Consider the following 18,225-nt stretch of genomic DNA (forward strand, 5'->3'; position numbering starts at 1 on the left):
CTGGAGGTAGAGGGTAGTTTTATTGCTATTTTCCACATGAAGCAGCTGAGATTCAGAAGGGTAAGAGTAACTCAGCTCTGGTCACAGAGAGGTAGGGCCAGAACTCGGTCCTCCTGAATTGGCCACTAAGCCATCCTCTTGATGTCACTTCCAATATCCTTGGTCTCTGGGGTCAACCTGGGGGTGCCTGGCTCCCCCTTTCCTTTGAATGGGATAGTAGAGATTACTTGGCTCATGCAGACAGATTTGGGGGCACACTCAGTGACCATTAGCCATAGCTTGTCTAAGTCCATGTAGCAGAGAGCTGGACTCTTTGTCATGTTAGGTCTTCCTTGTACTTCTCTAGGTTGAAAAGGGGGCCCTTTCTTCTCCCAGCTTGGTGTGATCTGCTCACATGTTCCTCCATGGTCTCTGGAGCCTGTCCTCCCATTCAAGAGTCCCCTGCTGCTCCCCTTGGCCATGGCCAACAGCAAAGCACTATCTATGCCACTGCCTGAGGTGGCTATTGCTGCTTTGATCAAGAGCTCTCCAGCCCTGGCTTGGTGGCTCAGTTGGTTGGAGCATTGTCCCATACACCCCAACTGGCAGGTTCAGTTCCTGGTCAAGGTACATACCTAGGTGGTGGGTTCAATCCCTCGTCAGGGCCCGTACGAGAGGCAATCTCATCTCTCTCTCTCTCTCTCTCTCTCTCTCTCTCTCTCTCTCTCTCTCTCTCTCTCTTTCTCTCTCTCTCTCTCTCTCTCTCTCTCTCTTTCTTTCTCCCTTCCTCTCTCTAAAATCAATAAGAAGATATCCTTGGGTGTGGATTAAAAAAAAGTAAGAGCTCACTCTAGCCGAGTCAGGCCAAGGGACACATTGGCACCAGAGCACTTGGTGAGGGAATCACCTCCAGCTGCTGCCTCCTCACTCACTCCTCCAGGCAGGTGCAGTCACTTGCCCTTAGTGGGCAGCCCAAGTCTTCCTGAGCGGGCTGAGTCAGAGCTCAGGACGCACCACAGACGTAGGAGGCTGGGATGGAAATTCACAACCCAGTTCTGCCACTCACTACCTGAAGTGGTTATTTACCTTCTTTGTACCTCGGTGCTGTAGTCTATAAAAAGGAAATGACAATACTCTACCCTGCAAAGATGAAATGAGATGTTACCTGTAAGTGCCTAGCACAGAACGGGCATCTGAGAAATGGTTGGTCTCAGCCCTTTATTCTAGGCTTTGCTGGCATGACTTTCTGTCACATTACCTGTCTTAACTTTGGGTCGCTGTGTACATTTCAATTCAGCCGAGCTGCCTCGATTCGGTACAGGTGCAAGCTAGAAATGTGTCCTTTATTGTCACATGTTTTTTAAAGGTTTTGTCCTTTCTGAGTTACCACATAAATTCTGTCAAAGAACACTGGCTGGTCTTCTCCCCCCTCCACCCCCACCCCCCACCCCAATGGATTTTGGCTAATACAAAGGCAGCACCTGGTCCTCTGCATTGAATTCCATTATGCTTCATATGCTAATAGTTCCTCAGATGAGTCCCTCTCTGGCAGCACACCACCAGAGAAAAAGCAAAATGCTACATGACCCAGAGATGCTGGGTCACGCCCTGCTCCAACCTTATCCCCCATCCATAGAAATGCTGTCCTAGTTTTCAGCAGCCTAATTGAACATCAATCACAGAAGAGAAAAGCCTGGCTTGCCACCCACACCATTGTGCTAAGAATAACTTCTGTTCCAGCAGTGGAGCTGGTCAGAAGCAGGGCCCAGTGTTTCCATCTGGAATTAGGTGTGAGGACTCAGAAAGTGCATTTGTCCATTTCAAGTCTGAAACTGGCACAGGCCCTGAAACTTGGAAGCCTGACCAAAAACAAACAAACAAGCAAGAAACCTCAGGTCAACATCCAAACACTGACTTACTGGAAAATCTGTCTCATGTTGAAAGTCTCCTTCCCTTTTGTGAGTGATGTGGACTCATTTACTCTGTTCTTCCTAGCTTGTCCAGGGGTCAGTTTCAATATGGACGTTATCTACTCAGACAGGCCCTGTCCACTCAGCATCTCACAGTGGAGTCCTCAACCTGCAGGACCTATCAGTGACCAGCATCATGGTTTGCTGGTTTGGAGCTTACATTGGGTTTGGGAAAGATTAAATGTCTGGCTTTGGGGAAAGGGTTGTTTACCTTTTAATCTTCCAAATCAAAAGAATCATATATTCACTCAAAATCTATTTCCAGCATGGCGGCTTGTGCCAGTCACTGTGCCACCTGAGCCCTGAGGCCTTGAAGCACGCACAGTAAGGTGCCTCCTCACTCTCTTGGGATCACAGAGACACCAGGAACCCGTTAACCCTGGCTGCACAGTAGAATAATTGAGGAGCATTTTTAAAAAATACATTTTTATTTATTTCAGAGAGGAAAAAGAAAGGGAGAGAGATAGAAACATCAATGATGAGAGACAACCATCGATCAGCTGCCTCCTGCATGTGCCCCACTGGAGATTGAGCCCGAAACCCAGGCATGTGCCCCGACCTGGAATCAAACCATGACCTCCTGGTTCATAGGTCAATGTTCAACCACTGAGCAACACTAGCTGGGCCAGGAGCTTATTAAAAAGTATTCTTTACATGTATTTTCTTCTTTAACCTTCACAATAATCCTATAAAATAGATACCACTAATGTACTCATTTTGAAGATGGGGAAACTGAGGCACAGGTTGGTTGACTCACTTGGTTATCCAGCATTGCAGGAAAAGAATAGCACCACAGGCGGTCTGCCTGCAGAGAGCTGCGCTGACCTTTGAACTGTCCTGCCTCTTTGAGTGTGGACGTGTGGGATGGGTGGTGTGTCTGGAAATGACTAGAGAATGTGACAAACAAACAAAACTAGGGAGAGGAAGCTGGAGAGGTGGACAAGGGCAGGGCAGGGAGGCCCCTGGGAGCCCGAACCAGAAGACTGGATCTTATTCAGTAGATGATTGGAATAGCTCTCACCTAGACCAACTAGGGTACGAAGGTATTAGCTGGGGGCTCCCGATACATGCCTACACAACAGAAAGTAGGTCAGCGTCTTTGGGAGAGAGCGCTGAGGTGCAGAGGTTCTGTGATGGCAATCAGCTCTGACAGCAGCTCCGTGCTGAGTGGGGAGGAATGTGAGAAGGGCCTTCTACTCCTTTTCCCCACTGAACTCTTGCTTCGACATCTTATCGGGCCTTGTGGGGTCAGCCCCAGAGCAGCTGGCTCGATGCCTCCCTTCCCTGGAAGCTGCATTGCCTACCCAGCGCCTGTGCCCACTGTTCATCAAGCCACCAGAACCTTCCCAGGCTACTGCCCAGTGCTGGCTCATCACAGGGCGCAGGCTGGGCTGTGACAGGGCGCCCATGGAGGGGCTGGAAACACATTATCCATTAGCTAAGCCAGGGGAGAGGCTACCTCTCTGAAGCAGTGGGCTGGAACAGTTACACACATGAGCCTGGGTTCCGATCCCAGCTCTACCACTTACTACAGGGTATTGAGTGAGTCCCTTGACCTGTAGGAAGATCTGTTTTCTCATCTATAAAATAGGGTGAGCATTCCTACTTGGTAGGTTTGTCTTAAGAATTGGAGATGTTATTCATAAGACACCTAGGAAGTGTGCCTCAGGCTCTCGGTAAATGGCAGCTGTTATTATGCCTCATGATCTGCCGTTACTGTGTCCTAAGATCCTATGGGTCTAGAGAGCCCGGGCTGACAGCCACTGAACAACCTCCAGATGAGAAAGAGGCCAAGGGGACTGGTGGCTTTCCCAAGGTCGTCTGGGAACTGAACAGCAGAACCAGGAGCAGGAGGCACCTGTAAGAGCCCCGTGGCCCCCAGCGTGGAGCAGGGGTGAGAAGTTCAACTCCAGCTTGGCCTGACGACTCCCAGTCTCTGCTCTGATTCCCTCTCTCCACGATGGCACACATACAACCTTTCTGGAAGGGTTGTGTGGACGAATAAGCTGTCATTCCAAAGTGCTGAAAAGTACTCCGCAGGTGCCAAATCATGACTCTCCATGGATTTCAACACCTCGGCTGGCATGCCTTCCCTCCAGATGCAAGCTGCATGAGGAGTGCGTGTGTGTGTGTGTGTGTGTGTGTGTGTGTGTGTGTGTGTGTCATGGAAAGGGAAGAGGAAAGAGAGGAGCACATAGAAGATTCAAATTTCCCAGAGACTATTTCCATACCTGAACTCTAATGCACTGTGGCTTAGCCCCCTGCCCTAGACGCAGACAGAAGCACTGTCTTCCTGCCCAGGTCTCTGCGTCCTGCTGTCAGCCAGCTGCTGTAGGAAGGTGTGGGCACGGGCAGCTGGCCCAGGGCCTCACACTGTGGCCCACAGGGAATCAGTGCCATGTTGCTGAGGGGCAGTGATTTGCCAAACCTTCAGAACACAAGCAGCAGGATCCGGGGCTCAGGCCAGGTGACTGATGTAAAATAGGGTGTCATGGAAAAAGCGTGGAATTTGGGAGCAGACAATTTAGGATTTAAATCCTGGTTCTACTGATTTCTAGTTGTGTGACTTTGGGGAAATTACTACTCTACCTATCTGTGCCTCAGTTTCTTCACCTGTGAAAGGGAGAAAATATTACTTCCTAGCATTATTTGGAGACATTAAATGAAATGAAGATTCTGGCACATAACTGCTTCATTCCCACCCCCAACCCTATCACCATCCCAGGGGCTTTCTGCACCTGCATGGTAACGGGTACCTGGACCACAAAGTGTGGACTTTAATTGTGGATTTGGAAAAGTCAGGAAGATTCCAGTATGAATTTGTTTTAGTTTCTGAAAACAAAGCCTCTCTCAGGAAGAGGTATCTCCCTTGCAGATGACGGCCTCAGGCACTGCAGGCGGTTTGGGATAAGGCTGTGGTGGTGGTGGTGGTGGGGAGATACCTGCATTTGACACTCCAGGGCAGCATCCAGCATCCTGGGGAAGGGATCTGTGTCTATGCGTGTCTGTGGGACTCTTTGCACTTCAGTGAACCTTGACGTTGTCTCTGACGCCCCATGGGTAAGAGGGAGGAGAATGTGGGGGGACTCAGCTCTTGCTCACTGCCTAAACCTCCACCCCCAGCACCCTGGCTCCATCCTTGCCTGGTTACCCTCTTTGCCATCCAGATTTCACCCCAACATCATCACAAACATCACTTCTCTGGAAGCTCTGGCTGCCCAACAGTCTAAAGGGGATCTAGGTGCTTTATCTGCTATCATAACGGGTACCTCAGTTAGTAGTTAGTTACAGGTTCGCTGATGTGATTATGTAATTATTGTCCATTCCCCTGATTACATTGTAAGCTCCATGAGAAAAGGACTTTGTTTTGCAAACATTATATCACCAGTGATTAGCACATTGTCTGGCATTCGGTAGCACTAACATATTATTTAAATGAATGAGTATAACACCTATAAGGTTCTAGACTCACACCAGTGAGTGTAGGCCCTCAGTTTCCATTATCTGAAATCCTCGCAACAACCCTGTGAAATAGTTATCGTCATTTCCATTTTACTGATGAATAAACTGAGGGTCAGAGAAGTGAAGTGGCCCTCACTTCCTCAGTCAATCAGAGGTGAATTCAGGAGTTTCACCCTGAGCTGCCTGACTCCAGCCCCAGTCTTCTCTCTCCTTCACTCTACTTTGTCAGAAAGGAACCTAGACACAAGGAATAGTGACAAAGGGCTCTGCCAACTTGTTCCTTTTTGGGAAAAACAGAAAAAAAATGGGGTTGTGGAGACCGGACAGGATTGAATGTTAAGAATAAAGGATCAAAGGCAAGGAAGGAGCTAAAATGGCCATGAGAGTATTTTAGAAAGCTGTCTTTGATAACTCAGCAGGAAGTCAGCCTTGCAGGCCAGACGCCTTTGAAGACTGGGTTCTCCATCTCCGAACCCAACCCTTCATGGTCCCCCCTTGGGAAAGATAAAACCCTAACAAGCAACCGATTCCAAATGGGAGTTCATTCCACATCCCAAAGTTCGAAAAGGTTATCTGTGTGGAATCGAAAAAGCCAGGATGACGATGCTTGACAGTCTTTGGTGCAGCCTTAGGGAGACTGGCTTTGTCAGATTCACATTGACACATGCTCAGACTGCCCTGCGGAGAAAACCCTGATACATTTATCAGCGAATGTCTAACATTCTTGTACAATGTGGAGCTTCAAGAAACTTGCCAGGCAATTAAAAAAAATTAATGGTGTCTTGCTCCACTGTTTGTAAAACAATATCTTTCTAAGCCAAAAAAGAAAAGAAAATCCCTGTATATGTTGTTCTTTTCAAGCTCTGAGGTTTTATTTGCCCTGGGTTTGGAGAATGGGCGGAAAGCAACACAGCTGTTTATGCTTAGTGGCTTCGAATGATCTCAGGGCACAAAAGATCCTCATGGGTGTCTCTGCTTTGTTGACAGTTTTTAGACCAGCTCTGAGCTCAGCCAAGGGGTAGTGTGAACTAGAATTGCCTTTCACACATACCCGGCTGGGTTCATTTCAGGCATACTGGGGCCCTCTCTCGTCTATCTCCTCTCTTTCTGCAGGAGGGGGACTCTGTCTTCAGGCCAGCGTCACTGGCTATAGAGACAGCTTCAGAGATCAGTCAGAAGAGAATTGATTTCCTATTCCCGCTGCTCAGGGGTGGTCTTGGCACTTGTGCAGAGAATGATTCTGGGAGGAGCTGCTTCCGGGGAAGGTAGGGAAGACAGGCGGGATCTCGGGAGTGACAGTTCCTGCTCCTCTTAGGAGAGAACCCTGTGGTCGGTGACTTTGTTGTATATATGCAGGTAAAACTGGATTTTCATCTTTGTTAGCTAACACAGTGTTTATCTGTTTGTTTGGGAGAGGGCTCACCTCTCCTGCCTGTAAAGGCGGAGGGCAGAGATGGATATAAGCAGGCCAACTTCCAGGTCCCTGATACTTGTCACAGAGCTTGGTTCACTATAGGGCTTAATAAGTGCTCCCTTTTAATAAAGGTGGAAAAATACAGAAAATCCTATGGGAAATTAATTTAAAACCACCCATACTTCCAACCCTTTAAAACAATGATATAAAATAAGAAGAAATTACTCATCTACTATCTTGCCCCTCAGAAGTAACTGCTGTTAACAGTTTGGTGTGATTCCCTCCTTCCTATTCCTTGTCTTTCCTGATGGATTTATTTATACATATGTAAAAACATAAATATATGATTTCATTGGTTGATTCTTGTATGGGCCTAACCAGATATCAAACCCGCAACCTTGGAGTATCAGGACAACGCTCTAACCCAGTGGTCGGCAAACCGCGGCTCATGAGCTACATGCGGCTCTTTGGCCCCTTGAGTGTGGTTCTTCCACAAAATACCACGTGCGGGCGCGCACATACAGTGCGATTGAAACTTCGTGGCCCATGCGCAGAAGTCACTTTTCCGCCTGGGCGAGTCTATTTTGAAGAAGTGGCGTTAGAAGAAGTGGGGGTGGACATATAGAGAAGATGAACGAAAAGAGATAGACAAAACAAGTGTACAAGACGAGTGTGGATGGGGGAGTTGGAAGGGGTTGACCTCAGCGAACATACCTCAATCAGATTGAGAACGTTTTTTAGCAAAGGCCAGCTTAGGAGTACCCTAATTAAGTTAAAAACAATGTACCTACCTATATAGCTTAAGTTTAAAAAATTTGGCTCTCAAAAGAAATTTCAATCGTTGTACTGTTGATATTTGGCTAATGAGTTTGCCGACCACTGCTCTAAACAACTGAACTACCTGGTCAGGGCTAAACGATTTCTTTTTTTAAGTTATCCGCTGTTGATAACTTAAAGGGGTGCCAGGACACCCTTTTATGAGCACAGACCTCTAAGAGTTAACTGTTCCAAGCCCTCCTCTGAGAGCCCGAGCTCTGGGCACCATTGGCTTCTCTCCCACGGGCAGACATAGGCCAGCAGCCCCTCTCCTTGCCTCTCCCAGTGGATGCTCGCAGGCTCCACGCTGGGGGCAGAGACAGAGCATAGGCATGAGGCTCTCAGGATGAGGGCAGCAACCAAAAGAGGAAGTGCAGCAGAGGGCGGCAGGGAACATGTCGCTTAGTGCCTAGAGGCCCACGCGAAGTCATGGTCAGGCTGTTTAATGCCGTTGGCAGTGCTGACTTAGAGGCACCATTCGGGCAATTATGTGGCTGTGTTTGGGCTGCAGGGGCAGCTAGACTGGCTGAGGGTATCTCTCAATGAGAAAATCTTGCTCAGAAAGTAAAAGAAGGCCTGAGTTTTTTCAGATTGGCTGTCAATTGATTAAAATTACCCAGGTTATTGCCATTATAGTCCTCCATTCTAAAGGGTTGAGAGAGCAAAGCCTTTGTAGCATTTCTTAAAGAAGTGCTTTTCAATCTGCCTGCACCCAGAGAGCTCTACTAATGTACCAATGCCTGGGCCCCACTCCCAGGGAGTCTGATTTGATTGGTCCAGGATGGGGCCTGGGCAGCCTTAGTTTATTAATTCCACGGGTGACTCCGATGGACAGCCAAGGCTGCAAGCAAAGCATGAGGACCAACTGATTCAGAGTCACCAAGTGCTGGTTTAAAATGCAAACTCCCAGGTTCAGAATTCTAGGTCTCTTGGGGGTTGAGGGGGTTTTAAGGAACTGTTCTTTCAACAAGCACCCCCAGTAACAAGCACCCCAGTGATTCTTAAACTTCTTATATAAGGACCACTGGCCCACCTTTGCCTCCCAGTGGACACCAGCAAGCAGGTAGCTCTGTCTCAGAGCCTGAGCATTAGGCAAACAGACTCCCATAACTGGCCTGCACCCATTCCTTGCCTCACTATTAAGACCACTATCATTCACAACCGGGGTGCTTACGGAGCCTTTCTGCCTATTTCCTCAATTGTGAAAACGGAGCAATTGTGCCACCACACAGGAGTGCTCTGGGGGTCACGGCAATGACGTGTACAAAGGCACATCTCAACAGGAAGCCATCATCATCGTTTCTCCTGTTATTGTTATGTTATACCTTTAATAGTATATAGTGAACACTAGTGCCCAGAGTTCAGAGTTCAGGCTCTGGAGTTGGAGTGCTTGGGTTCAAATCCTGCTTTTCTATTTACTTAGCTGTGTGGCTTAGGTAAAATACTAAAACTTCTCTGGGCCTCAGTTTTCTCTTCTGTAAAATGAAAATAACAGTATTCATACACGTCGTGGGATTGTTGTGAGAATTAAAGATGAGGTATGTATGATGTTCACTGTAGCTCCTGGCACACAGTAAGAATAGCTTCGTAAATTATGGTTCTTACCAGCATCATCATGATTACTGGGATTGTCAGGTCCAATGTGTGGAAAGAAGAATGGATGATACAAAACAAGGGATCTAATTTTTAAAAAGATCAGTTTGAAATTCAATTAGCTAGACTTCTCGATTGATACAATTTCTTCTTCATCTGCAATAGTAAAAAAGTGGGTAGGGCATTAAAAATAACAAGTGAAAAAAACGAAGAAAGAAAAAAGCTTGCAGGTAAGATTCAGCCAAGAATCTGGACATAGTCAGCTCAGTCCCCTTCACCTTTACTCCCCGCAGGTACAGGCCTAGATGGTGCTCAGCACAAAATACTGGGGGAGCTTCACCACGTCACCAGGGCTGATCTAGCTATAGCCACCTGCATGGACTAGAGAATCCAAGGTTACTTTCCTCTTCTATTTCACCTCTTTGCCTGTAGACAATCTTGGTATTCATCTTCTATATACATTTTCCCTGCTCCCATCCCTTTTGTCAGGAGACATTCTTATTTAAATTTGCGTACACTCCTATCCCACATCAAATGGGGAACTAATTCTCTCCAGGGGTTCTGCAAATCTCTGAGTTGGGCTGGGAGGAATTGGAGGAATTAAGGTGGTGGAGAGGAGGCAATTTTCCTTCTCATGGCCATCCCCGACTCTGAATTTCTGCTCCCATAAAACCCAGGATCTCACTCTATTCTCTGTTCTCTTCCTTCTCCAAAATGAGTCCAGATTCAAAACCCAGGTCATTTAAAAAATAATATTCACACTCACCGATTTGGCTCAATGGTTAGAATGTCAGCCCATGGACTGAAAAATCTTGGGTTCAATTCTGGTCAAGGGCACATATCTCAGTTGCAGGCTCGATCCCCAGCCTTGGTTGCGGTGCATGCAGGAGGTAACCAATGGATGTGTCTCTCTCACATCGATGTTTCTCTGTCTCTCCCCCTCCCTCCTATTCTCTCCAAAAAAATCAATGGAAAAAAATATCATTGGGTGAGGATTAACAACAACAAATTCCCCCCATCAAAAGCAGAATGGAGTCTCTCAAAGCATGTGGTGGCATAGCAGGCTTTATTGCAATTCTGGGGAAAGGAAACTGTTTTACTTTGCCATCTTGCTCTGCTTCTGTCCCTCCTCAGGAGTTCCTTCACATCACTCTGGCTACTCCATTTTGGAGGCCCTTCACATTAAACCTCTCCCGGGAAACTGAATTTTTTTCACTTATTATGGACAACGATATAGCTTGACCTCTATGCCCTGGGCTGGCCTTCTGATATCCAAATACTCCTTAATGTTATCTCTAAGATAACCTAAGGTCTCAGAGACTCTCTCTAAACCAGCCCAGAGCTGGCTGACTTTGAAATTTCGACTGGCCTATTTACCAAGTGCCTGACCTCTATGCCCTGGGCCTATTTACCAAGTGCCTGAATGTGGGAGGAAGTGATATGTGATTTATATTCCCACTGATGGTGATTTATTTACACATCTTCCCTCACCTGCAGAAGGCAAAATAGTCACAGTCTAAGTTTTAAATTTTTTTCTATTACATTTGTTCTTATTAGTATTTAGCCAATGGTTTATTGAGGCTAGGTCATCCTCAAAGAGTTACAACACTAAGGGTGGAAAGGAAAGATTTCTCTCCATTCCTTTTCAGTTTTTTATTAATCAAAACGTTAATTTAATCAATTAGCTGCTAATCCCATGAATAGCTGACACTCCTTTGTGCCTTGTTTATCACTGTATATTATGTGCTGCTTCTGTTAGAGTATTAGTTATACTGTTTGCCATTCATCTCTCTATTTGCTTCCCTGACTACATGGCGAGTTCTCCATTTTTCAGTTGTGAAAAAGGGCAAGCCTCGGGCTTGGAAACAGCAGTTGCATGATTCTTGAAACCTTGAGAGAAGAGGACAAGAGCTTAGTATTTTCTCCCTATCATATTGCCCACTGCCTGGCACATAGATGGCACTCAACAATTTATTCATTGAGTTAATGATTGAGCCACCCCATAACTGATTAATCAATAGTTTATTATATAGCATTTAGTCAGGGTCATTGCCTCAATGCTCATAAACACACACACACACACACACACACACACACACACACACCCCTTCACATAGACTCCTTACACTCCAAAATCTTCAGGTGGCAGAACCACAGTCTTCCAGAAATCACCATTGTGCATATTGATCTGCATGCAGACCCAGAGACCCAGCTGGAAGAAGGCAGATTAGGAGTCGTTGGGGGCAAGGTGAGCAGACTTTCTAAATTGCCATCTCTGAGCTATGTGTTATAGTTGTCAACCATATCACAGAAAATTAAGGAAAAGTGAGCTTTGGAAAATAAGCTAATGTGATCTTACTCCCAAATAAACTGAATGTCTCACTTTTTTTATTATTCCAGAGATTTGCAACATGTCCCTTCATCTGTTATAGTCAGGAGTCTCCAAGAGGCTGTTGACTACCCCGCCCCCATCCCTGCATTTTTGTGATAGGCTGGGACTTGGATGTTTCAGGATCTTCACAGGACTGTCTTCTTGGGAGGTCAGGTGCAGCCAGGGGCCTTTAACCCTAATGAAGGATGGGTTGATGGGACTGGTCACTTGCAGGTCAGCTCTGAAGCCCCATTCACACTCAACTAATCACCAGAGACTGATGTCAGGATCAGAAAGGGATGCAGCTGGCCCATCCTGATCTGAGGTTGGCTCTTCGTACAACCAAGGAACTGTCCGAACTCAGGATGATTCAGTAGTCCAGAGAGCTTTGAAAGTAAGTTTCAAATTTCCCCATCACTGACATGTGGGCTATTTTGAAAGCTTAGAGTCAGACAGAACAAAAGGAGAGAAGGGTTGTCAAAGTTGAGATTTAAAATGGTGGGCTGTCCATAGTGCATATATTTTAAAATGTAACCTTAAAAAAGTCTGGATTGTGTGTTGTTTTCAAAGTAGTCTGCCATTCTCTGAACTAATGACTTCTTTAGCTAACAATGCTCACCAAAGATATTGATTTAAAATGACTTTTCATGTGAACATAGAATCTGTGTGAAAAGAGTAACTTTATAGTTTATTTAATAATTTGAGATGATCTTATTTAAGGAGGAATCTTGCAATTATCTTTTTTGCTGCAGGGGAAATGTAGCTTCTCCCCCCCCCCCCCCCCCCCCCCCCCCACACGCTCTTATCTGCTTATTTTGATAAAACATTTTGCTTTAAGTAAAGAAACGATGACTTATAGGAAAGCTATAAAGGGAAATAAAAATGTTCCAGGAAAGAGCAAATAAAATTATTGAAGGGATGAGGAGGCAGAGAAAGAAATTTGGAAATACACTTGAAAAAAATTCACGTTTTCTGGCAAGAAAGATGAGAAATGATCAGACTTTAGTTATATAAATCCCACAGGGTTAAAGTGAATGCTCATATGTTGATCAAATTCTACAGTATTAATTCGTAACAGGTACTTTTAATACCAAAAAAAGAAAGAAAGAAAAAAGAATGCAATGTTTTTCCTATTAGTACACATTTGCGGGTACACATTAACAAATGACCTTGACAGCAAATAGGAGTTAAACGGGAGATAAAAGATGGCAAACACGTAGAATGTATGCCATTATTTCTATTTCTGTACCCACAACAGACATTATTAATTGATCAGACTGCTGTTTACAACTAAACTACAGAGATGCACCCTCAGAATTCTTTTTAGCACAGTGTGGCAGAAAGTCGCTTAGCTGTAGATGACTCTTGAGATGAAACCCTTTGCTACCTCTGGTTTAGCCTTGTTGTTACTCAAAAGCTCCAGCCCACCAGCATGGGCATCACAGGGAAACTTACCCCGAAGCAGAACCTCAGACCCCTTCCAGACCTACTGAATCAGAATCTGCATTTTAGCAAGATTTCCTGTAATTCTTATGTATATTAAGGCTTAAGAAGCCCAGGAAGAGCACTGAATGCACGATGTATTCATTGAGGCTGGAGGAAGTCCTCAGGCATTAGAATGCATCAAAATCACTGGGTTAAACACTTGTTAAACAGATTGCTGGGTCCACTTCCTGAGCTTTTTGGTTCAGTAGGTCTGGGGTGGTTTTTTTTTTTTTTTTTAAACCATTATTTTTACTTTGTCAATTACACTGGACATTCTATATAATTTTATAGTAGTTTCAGGTGTCCAGCATAGTGGGATGGGGGTTTTCCAACCAGTGTCCAGGGGCTGCTGCTGGTCTGGGGACCATACTTTGAGAACCACAGCATTAGGGCCATGGAAATACTTTGGAATATCTCCAGGATCTTTAAAGTCGAAAACTGTGGTATCTTTCCATAACTCTTGGTACACGGTCAAAACCAGAATTATGGGTAGGAATCTAAAAGGCTCTCCTCCTGGAGAATTGCTGCTAGCATTCATTCATTTGATCATTTCATTGACTTCTGTCTACAGCATGATACTTGATGCCAAGAAAACCTAATAATAGTTTAAATGCAGTTCCTAACTTCCAGTCTCTCTTTAAGAAGAAAATAAACACATGAAATGATCGATAACAAGGTGGCATCAGATGGCAAAAGGCAGAGTGCTCAGTAAATGGCACAGACCATGTGTGATTTAATTTCAGAGGGAGGGAGGATACCTGACATTATATATGAGACTGTGTGCATTTCAGCCTATCAGTGGTTGGCAAACTCATTAGTCAACAGAGCCAAATATCAACAGTACAACGATTGAAATTTCTTTTGAGAGCCAAATTTTTTAAACTTAAACTACATAGGTAGGTACATTGTTATTAACTTAATTAGGGTACTCCTAAGGCTTAGGAAGAGCCACAGTCAAGGGGCCAAAGAGCCGCATGTGGCTCGCGAGCCGCAGTTTGCCGACCACGGGCCTAGCTAGACCAGAAGTTGCTATTTATAATACAGAATAGGTGGAACATAAGGTGAGAGAGGGAACAGACCAGGATAAGAAAGCACCTTCTCATTTCTTGGTGCTATTTTGAGTTTTATTTTTCTTTTGTTTAAACTTGTTTCCTCTGGTCTGGAAAATGATAAATCAATGCCATCAGTATTGTAAATCAGCCTACAGGGTGGGCATACAGAGAAAATGTATCTCGGAGACAGAGAAGAAAGACAAGCAGCTTATATGCATAGGTGACTGGGGGAGGGGTGAGTAGCAATCATTAATAAGAATAAGAATACTCAACTTCTATTAGCCCTTGACATCGCCAGGTACTTGTGCTCAAGGACTGTCATGCACTATCTCATTTAATCCAAACAGCAGCGCATTATATAAATGCAGTCAAACCTCCCCCTCACTCCAAGTGAAAACCGCAGCTTTCTAAGGATGCATGTAAGATTGAGGAATGTGTCCAATTTAAATCCAGGCAGCGCTCCTCAGCCATGAACCGCGAGGGTTCTGGCTGCCTGGATCATCCCTTTCAATGCTCACATCCTTTGAGTCAGCGAAGAACCCAAACTGCAACTGAGAGGAGGGAAGAAATCCTGGGGGAATGAAAGTCGAGGAACCTGTGGGGCCAGTGTGTCCAAGGCACGGACAGGGAGGGGCTCCTGCATGAAGTGCAGCAGGGATCAGCCTGAGCCAGCCAGGGCCATGGAGCCTCGCTGGCTTCCTCCGGACACTAATTACAGAGTCCCGGCAGCTTGCAAGGAGGAGCTCTTTCGGGGCGGGAAGCTTCCCTGGGTATTGTATTTGCCCATAAATACTTCAAATAGTTAAGTGAAATGTGCAGCCTTTGAAAACTGAAGAGGAAGCTATAGGGAGGCACCCCCTGGCCGCCTGGCAGAAAAGAAGAGAAATGGTTGGCTCGTCGTTAACGCGGGAGACGGGGAGCAGCCAGCTGGGGGGCCGCGGGGCCTCGGGCGCGACTCCGGAAGACTTAAACCGTTAAGGTGGCCAGAATAATTTGAAAAAGGAAACAAAACTTCCCCCGAGCCGTGCCCGCCGGAGGGGACGGAGGCGGGCGTTTGCGTTCGAAAGGGCATTTTTCAAAAATAGGTTTCAGGGCGCGGGGTGTGGGCCCGCGGGAGGCGCGCCGCCAGCGCAGTGCCGCAGAGCGGCCGCGGCCCGCTTTGTACTTGCGGCCAAGCGCGCCCCAGAGTTTCGGCCGCGGCCCCGGAGTTGAGGCCACGCCCCCTTTGCAGTGAGAGCCGCGGCCGCTGATTGGCTCGCCTCGGACCAATGGGCGCGTCGGGGCGGCCCCGGCTGTCAGCCCGCGCCGCAGCCGCGGGGAAGCAGCCTGTCTTCCCCCGCGCGGAGCCCCGCAGCCAGCGCAGCGTTCCCGGGAACTGCGGCAGCCGCTCGCAAACGCAGCCCTGCCCAGCCGCGCGTCCCGGTGCCCGCGCCCCACGGCCATAGTCTTGCTGCACTATAGCTCACGGAGCATGTGCAGACCCGCAGGCGTTCAGGTGCTATCTGTCCGGGGGGCTTCGGGGCAGTGGTGACTGTCACGCCTACAGAGACCTTTCGGGGGCTCTCGCCGCGCCTCTGCGTCGCGGGGGACACTGCGGTGCTCGCCATCAGGGAGGCAGCTTCCTCTCGGTGGTCTTGAGACTCCTTGAGCTCCGTGCACCCTCCCTCTCCTTCCTCCGCGATTCGCGCCTTCCCTCGCCGCTCACACCCGCAGCCTCCCGGAGCGGAGGCGTGCGTGCCCGCTGCTTCTCTTCCAAAGGGGCCTCCTCACTTCGGAGATGCAGTGACAAATTAATATGGGATTCCAAGCCTCGGGTTCCCAGGAGAAGAATCGCAAGAGGCAACAGTCCCTGACCTCCCAGAGCTCTTGAATAGGCCACCCCGAAGGGGCGTTAGGACCCGACTGCAGCATCCATCCAGCATCCATCCAGCCGGACCAGTTGAGCGCCTCGACCCATCCTCTGCAGCATTCCCGCACCCCGAAGGTGCGCTCGCCGGGTTGCTCCGAGCTCCCCGACCTCGGCTTTTTTTTTTTTTTTTTCCTTTTCCACTGGTGGTGGGCGCCTCGCGGGCCGAGCCCGGCGCCTGCTCTGCTGCCCGCGCTGCCTTTAGCGGTTGCCTCCGCTGCCGCTGCCAGGGACGTGCTGGGAAAACCGAAGCCCCGGGAGAAGATGCCGGCCATTCTGGTCGCCTCCAAAATGAAGTCGGGACTGCCCAAACCCGTGCACAGCGCCGCGCCCATTCTGCACGTGCCCCCGGCCCGGGCCGGCCCCCAGCCCTGCTACCTCAAGTTGGGAAGCAAGGTGGAGGTGAGCAAGACCGTCTTTCCCAGCCAGATCCCGCTGAAAGCGCACGGGCTGCAGGAGCTGGCGGGGGAGGGGCTGCCGCTGCGGAAGAGCGGCTCGGTGGAGAACGGGTTTGATACCCAGGTGAGAGGCTGTGTGCCGGGGCAATGTTCGGGGGTGGGTGGGTGGATACTTTTTTGGGGGGTTGGCATGGCTGGATGGGGGAAAGGGCTACTCTGTGGGCGGAGAAGGGAACCATTCCATTAAGGCCGGCAGGTTGGGGGATGCGGGAGAAGAGTGGGCTGGCTGGTGGGTGTGGCCCGGGTTTGCCTTAAGGATTTATACCAGACCAGGCGGGCCCTCCTGAGGTTTCCTTTGCCAGGGGTGGGGTAGGGGCGGGGAGGCCCGGCCAGGTGTTCTTTAAAAAACCTATGCAGCCCTGGAAATGTCAGGTCCTGCATGTTGAGGGCTTGGCCCTCAAAAGCAGCATCGTCTCTGTCAGTTTTGTAGAGATTTCTATCACTGACAAGGAATGACCAGAGGCCTCGCTGGGCTCCATGGCCCCGTAGTTGCAAAGCCTGAGTGTGGCAGTGAACCTGTTCCCTGGTCTTGAAGATGACCCGCCCTGCTGCATCTTTTGGACTGACAGGAGTCCGAGCTTGGTGCTGGGATTGCAGTAGGAGTGGCTGGTGCCGGGGCTGAGGCAGCCAGCTGGAGACTCGTAGCATCTTGGCTGGCTGTGGCAGTGGAGGTGGGGGTGGCTGCTCAGAATGGCGGCCCAAAGCTAAGCCCCTCCTTCCTGGGTACTTGATCCTAGTGCTGGTAGCCCGGGTAACTGGGGGTAGGGGTGAGGGGTGGCTTGAGGAGAAGTGATGACTTCTACCTTTCCAGACTGAGCTCACATCACCCAATTCGGCTGGGTGACAGGCCCTGGCCATTCAATCTCTTTTAAGGAAATCAGCAGGGGCCAATCCGGTTCTCTTGGCCTTCAGCCCTCCCTGCTGTTTTTTCTTCCCTCTTCTGGTAGGAGGGAGCAGGGGCACGCTGTATTTTCTTGGCAGTCAGTCATCAGGGACTTTTGGGGACAGGCCTACTTGACGGATATGACTGTCCTGGTCAGGAGAGACAGGAAGCCAGAGGGGGAGGCAGTGTGGGGCTGGTGTCAGGGAAGTGGCAACAGACCAGCTGACCTTATTGGCACTCAAGTCTCTGCTGACACTGTCTCCACCTTCTCCTGAGCTTTCTCTGATCAGAGGCTAGAACTCAACACATTCCTAGCTTTTCTGATGGAACTGGAGCTGGAAGCTAATTGTAAGCAGACTTTTGGAGCTCTGGGCTGGAGAAGGCCCTCAAAGCAGATTAAGCTCCCACACCAGGCTGATAAGCATGACCCTTGCTGCTGCACTTGCTAAACGTTTTTGGAAGCTGACAGGTTTGAGTGATGGCGTGTGGGAGGAAGGCAAGATTTCCCCCAGTGCTCCTGCAGCCTGTCTCTGCTCAGGTTTTGTGTTCTGCTCTGTTTTTCTGTTGTTGGCCACGAGATTTGTCCAGCGAGCTCTGAAATGGGAATGGACTCATGGGCACATTCTGTCAGAGTCCCCCCCCTCCACCCCCCCACCCCTTCATCCTTGGAGGTGGGGCTTGTGATGTGTAGTGGGCTGTACGTGGGAGGCCAGAGCAGTAACTCTGGGATGTGACACATCCAGCCTGATGATGGGACCTGAGGAATGAGAGGGAAAGTAGATGCTGGGGTTGATTGTTCACGCCCAGGCAGCTGTTCTGCTTCACCCATTTGACCC

The 18,225-nt window shown here is 48.4% G+C and overlaps 1 protein-coding gene across 3 annotated transcripts in view; it reads left to right on the plus strand.

The window, feature by feature from the left end:
- Nucleotides 1-15,474: 15,474 nt before the first annotated feature.
- Nucleotides 15,475-18,225, plus strand: part of NAV2 (neuron navigator 2) — a 365,169-nt gene continuing 362,418 nt past the window's right edge. For all 3 annotated transcript variants that reach the window (XM_036325651.1, XM_036325652.1, XM_036325653.1), the window contains exon 1: nt 15,475-16,570. In XM_036325651.1, the coding sequence (XP_036181544.1) occupies nt 16,313-16,570 (258 nt within the window). In that variant the 5' untranslated portion in view covers nt 15,475-16,312. The remainder of the gene's footprint in view (nt 16,571-18,225) is intronic.

This window comes from Myotis myotis, unplaced genomic scaffold (assembly GCF_014108235.1).
Source record: "Myotis myotis isolate mMyoMyo1 unplaced genomic scaffold, mMyoMyo1.p scaffold_m19_p_10, whole genome shotgun sequence".
Lineage (NCBI taxonomy): Eukaryota > Metazoa > Chordata > Mammalia > Chiroptera > Vespertilionidae > Myotis > Myotis myotis.